This window comes from Corticium candelabrum, chromosome 22 (assembly GCF_963422355.1).
Source record: "Corticium candelabrum chromosome 22, ooCorCand1.1, whole genome shotgun sequence".
Classification (NCBI taxonomy): domain Eukaryota; kingdom Metazoa; phylum Porifera; class Homoscleromorpha; order Homosclerophorida; family Plakinidae; genus Corticium; species Corticium candelabrum.
In genome coordinates, this window is record NC_085106.1 from 4,431,298 (window position 1) to 4,436,229 (window position 4,932).

Genomic DNA, 4,932 nt, shown 5'->3' on the forward strand with positions numbered 1-4,932 from the left:
TCTTGTTAGGGTGCAACTATTGATACACAGTTTAATTAATGCCTGTACATGCACTGCAGGGGCGGCGGAGCGAGTTGAAAGTTGAGGGGGCTGAAAGGGTAAACATTACAGAAAGCAGAAATTCTACAGCATAAAGTTGATAAAGTTGGGGGGCTCTAGCCCCCCCCGGCTCCCCCCCCGGCTCCGCCGCCCCTGCACTGTATACATATGGGACTTACATACTAATTAATAGCCATACATTAAGTTGTAAATATCACCATCTAGACAATGAAGTACTGATATTCGATAGTGTTGTCTCGCATAGAACACTTTGAGAAGTTCCATACGATACCAAACTGAAAACCGATATTCACCTCCAGTAATACACCGTGGTCACCAAACGCAAACCACCTTCTTTCTCGTTTCTGCCAGTAGTATTTCACGAATATCACTTCGATACTTCTCGTTACTATATTTGAGGCGTGTACCTAATGTTGTATGCCCGACATGCAACGTTACGTTTTGGTTTTGAAACCATGCACGGTTTTTGAGAGCAGCAACAATGGCGTTTGCACAGTTGTTACGCGGATGAATAAACGTATAGAGAATAACGTACTCAAGCACATTGAGATGATTGTTTCTTTTGAAACTATCGTACAGGTCGTCTATGCGATTTGGCAATCGAATCTCAGCGTGGATATTGTCGGCTGGTTGAGCATCGCTGTACATGTCCTCTCTGTACTTCAATAGTAACTTTCCGACCTCTTCCACTTTCCTGACGTTTTGTGGTAAGAAAAGAGCGAATGCAAACTGTTGTGCTCGATTGCTAGTGTCAGCGGGTCGTTGATACGTCGAGATGCCCATGCGCATGACTTGGCACACAAATTCTAGTATAGTTTGCTGATCCTGTTGTGGATTTTCTGGGTACTCTGCCTCCTCTAGCTGCTCTGGTAACTCCATGTCGTAGCTATTGCGCAGTAGAGTGCTATCTCGGACAGGAAGATTTTCATGCGCATGAGCGGGGGAGTTGATGTCATCATGAGTAAGCAACTACTTCACTTGCCAGACCACAAACAGATTTGCAAAGGTCACCGGCACAGAAAATTTCAATTCTTACACTGAGGCTTCAGCCCCCAGTTCCCCGCTTCCTACGGCAGGTGACCACGGAGACAAGACATGCATCGGGGAAAGCGTGTGTCTTACTGCACCAGCCAGTGTAGGAAGCGGGGGCTGGGGGACTGGGGGCTGGGAGCTGGGGGACTGGGGGCTGGGAGCTGGAGAACTGGGGGCTGGAAGCTGGGGAGTCGGAGGCTAAAGCCCCTTCGCTCAGTGTAGGAATTGAAATTTTTCGAGCCAATGACTTTTGCAAATCTGTTTACGGTCTGGCAAGCGAGGTAGTTTTTGCCTAATTAATCATTAATCATGATGACATCCACGGTACAGTCCCCTCCTCCGCTCTTGAACATCTTCCTACTCCACCACTGTACTGACAGGCAGGACCGGATCCAGGAATTTTTGAAAGAGGAGTTCACCTGGTAGCAGTTATTTATAACATTACTAATTTCTCTTTTCTAATAAAATTATATGAAATTATTGAACCACGCCTATTGGAAAGAGAGTGTTACAACCCCCTTATCCCATTCTGGATCCGGCTCTGGACAGGTCTAGACTCTATACTATAGAGCCATAAATGCATTTTACCACGCGCTCTAGCATATATACTAGTAGACTCTAGTCGTCGCTGTTTACAAGTTGCAGCTGCATATCGCTCACCAGATATGTACATGTAGCACGTGTTGTAAGCTAGCTAGCTAGATAGATAAATATAACAGCTGGGAGTTGCAGGCGACCGTCTGCTGAACACTTTTTCACGTAATTAAGATCAAGAAAGAAAGAACAACTCTGCTGACTTCAAGACCTATACTGAAGACGTCGGTTTCCCACTGCAGAAACTCAAACCTCGTGTGATCATGAAAAAATTGAACATTGTACAGGGTGGATATTTTTTAGTTGATGAACTCAAGCGTGTCCAGGCGCGCCCACACATTTCATGTAGTTGCTGTATCTATCTTTGCACTAGAAAATTTACATGATATTCAATAACTCTGTCTATCTATCTATCTATCAAGTTACAACACACGCTATACATCTGGAGAGTGATATGGAGCTGCAACTTGTAGACATTGGCGACTATAGCTACAGCCATGCTGTAGATAAAGCGGCAGGTTTTGTGATTTGTTACAAAAATTTAGTACCGTTACACAAGTTAATCGATTTGGTAAATATTTCTGATTTCTTAAATTACATGTCAGTTTAAATTTATTACGGTTTAAAATACTAGAAAGCAACTTTCGTATTCATTTACTTAATGTTTTAAATTTTATTGGATGCAAATTGCAATTTAATTTCCTAATTTTTCTACAAATTAGGTTTTCTACAACTAACCTTAAACATTACTAATATATAAAAAAACAACTATAAATTGAAATTCATTGGGCAACAGTTCCTTTGTGGCTTAGGTGACGACCTCACTATTCTATGGCGTTTCTTCTGTCGAAAAAATTGCAGCGTCGTGCCTGTACGTCTATAACGCCTTCGACTCGAGTATACATACAGGTGCTAAACTGAGATTCTGGGCAACGACGGCCGGCACTGGCAGCCTCTAGATATCACAATTTTTTACAAGATTTGTCTTCGTAGAAAACAATTACACACTTATACGGGTATCTATAGAGAGGTAGCGTTGCTGTACAGTATATGGAGTCTCTATCTACACGGTTGGCTTAGCACACTACACTATAAAGTTAATTGATTAAACTATTGACAATGATGTATAGCTTGTATAGACACAAAGATGAAAGGCTATGGCCTGTAAGGTGAAGCAAACAGTTGATCAATCACAAGAGGTACATGAATCATGATTTTAACTAACAGTTCTCTTTCTCAGATTCTTCTATACTCTGCTGGATCATGAATTGAACACAGTTAATTGGATTGCGCTAGATACTAAACTACTTCCTGAAAACGTTTGCAACCCCGTCGGGTACCAATAGCTATAAAAGTGCTTCTGTGCATGGACGGTCGGACCACGCGACAGCCGGATAATTGGAATGCAGCGCATGCGCTCATTGTTATCGCTGGTGCTAAATAGCGTACGGTAGTGATGACGTCTTTGCATCCTTTCAAGAGTTATTCAATATCTAGCGCATGCCCACAATCCCAAGTGCCAGTCAATGTGTCCAGCCCCCTTCCCAAGCTCTTCATTGACTCTGATTTATTAGATTCAAGGTGGATAACCTTTGTTAGCAGCAGAGGGTTTACTTTATACAGTACCATAGAATCGCACGTGCCGAGTGTGTTCATGCCTGAATCCGCCACAACTTTCTCGTTCGGTGTTTACGCTTAACTTAAGCAATTCGAACAGAAACATATCTCTATATATAAATGATCAAACTTTGAGCATACAACTTGTGTTAATTAGAGCACTGCTTAGTGACTCAACATAGATCTTAGCTTGTCTTCAAACGAAAATGCTGGCTTGACTATACAATGGGTCCTTAGATTAGATACGTGTAGTCAAATTGATGTTGCCATCTATACAGTCAAACACAAACTCACTTCATGTTGAACTTATAACTTAGCACAATGTTACAAGAAGCCCGTCTATAGCTAAACGGAAACGCTAAACAATTTAGTGTAGTGTAAAACAGTGTTACAATTATATATGGTAAGTATTTAACACACGAACTACAGACGTACATTTGTCTAGCATATATACTAATTCATCTGCTTGACGTTCATGTAAACACCCGTACTTTGCCAAAACCGGGATAGAAGTCGGACGATGTCGCGTTTGGCCAATGGCTTAAGAGCTCAAATTCATAATTAGGATAGTGATACGTAAAAAATAGTTGGTGGTTTCTGCTTTTCTCAAAGTAATGAACCGGCTCTTCTTTATCTCCACTCAGTCCAAATCCATACACATCGACGTGGTTGCACATCATCATAGCAAACACAACCGACCGAAAACCTGACGATGCCATTTTGTTTATGACCTTATCCGCCTTAACATTGGCAGGACGGTGGGCTAGTGAATAGTTGTAAATTAGCGTTCTGGCAAAGTCCATAATATAATTTGAAATTGAATACAACGGCAATTTTCTGTTAGCGTCGCATTTTCTGAAAGAAACGTCTCTACGCCTTGAGTTATACGGGAGAGGAAAAACCACCAGCTTGGTCTCAGGGTGGATTTCGTTGAAACATCTGGCTATTTTGTCCCCAAAGAAATGGATGTCGGAAGGTCGGGATCCAACGTGTTTTTCGTATCCCTTTATGGGCGGGTAGTTGATTCTGCCGACAATTTCGTGATCATCGATGTGGGGGCCATATTCAGTTTTCAGCAAACGGCCTGATGAGCCAACGATTGCGCAACTGTTCCAATGCCTCTGAAGGATAGGATGTCGGAAATGTACTGCAGTGACAGCGATCAAATTGCCAAGACCTCCACTGCGCTTCTTGCCGTGGGACTGACACGAAAACAGAGGGTATTTCGTGTTACAACCGACAGAATTCCATAGTGAAGAGTTGGCAAGTGAAACGTCAGATGGTGAACGAATGGAAGGTGAAAGGCGGGTAGGTGAAAGGTAGAGAGACATGACGGATGATCTTTTTGGAATATGACGTCTTCGTATATTTAGTCTAGACCGCACAGTAGCAATGATTAAAATAAACGACCTGATCTAGCTGCACAAATATATAATTATTAGTAAAAATAGAATAATTAAAGTGGTTTCAATTTTTTCATATCATCTGTGTCCTAGTGCATGGTGTCGTTAAGTGGCTTTCAGTAAAGTAACTACATAACATATTACATTACTTGTTTGTGCAAATGATTGCCAAGCATGTTGAGATGTTAAAATTGTTGTAAAGAAATACACAAATTAATGGTTCAAG

At 41.8% G+C, this 4,932-nt stretch overlaps 1 protein-coding gene across 1 annotated transcript in view; it reads right to left on the reverse strand.

Annotated features, from left to right (window-relative positions):
• Nucleotides 1-3,576: 3,576 nt before the first annotated feature.
• The window catches only part of LOC134197206 (beta-galactoside alpha-2,6-sialyltransferase 1-like), an 11,403-nt gene continuing 10,047 nt past the window's right edge, over nucleotides 3,577-4,932 (reverse strand). The window contains exon 4 of the mRNA XM_062666484.1: nucleotides 3,577-4,677. Coding sequence (XP_062522468.1) covers nucleotides 3,777-4,677 — 901 coding nt within the window. The 3' untranslated portion in view covers nucleotides 3,577-3,776. The remainder of the gene's footprint in view (nucleotides 4,678-4,932) is intronic.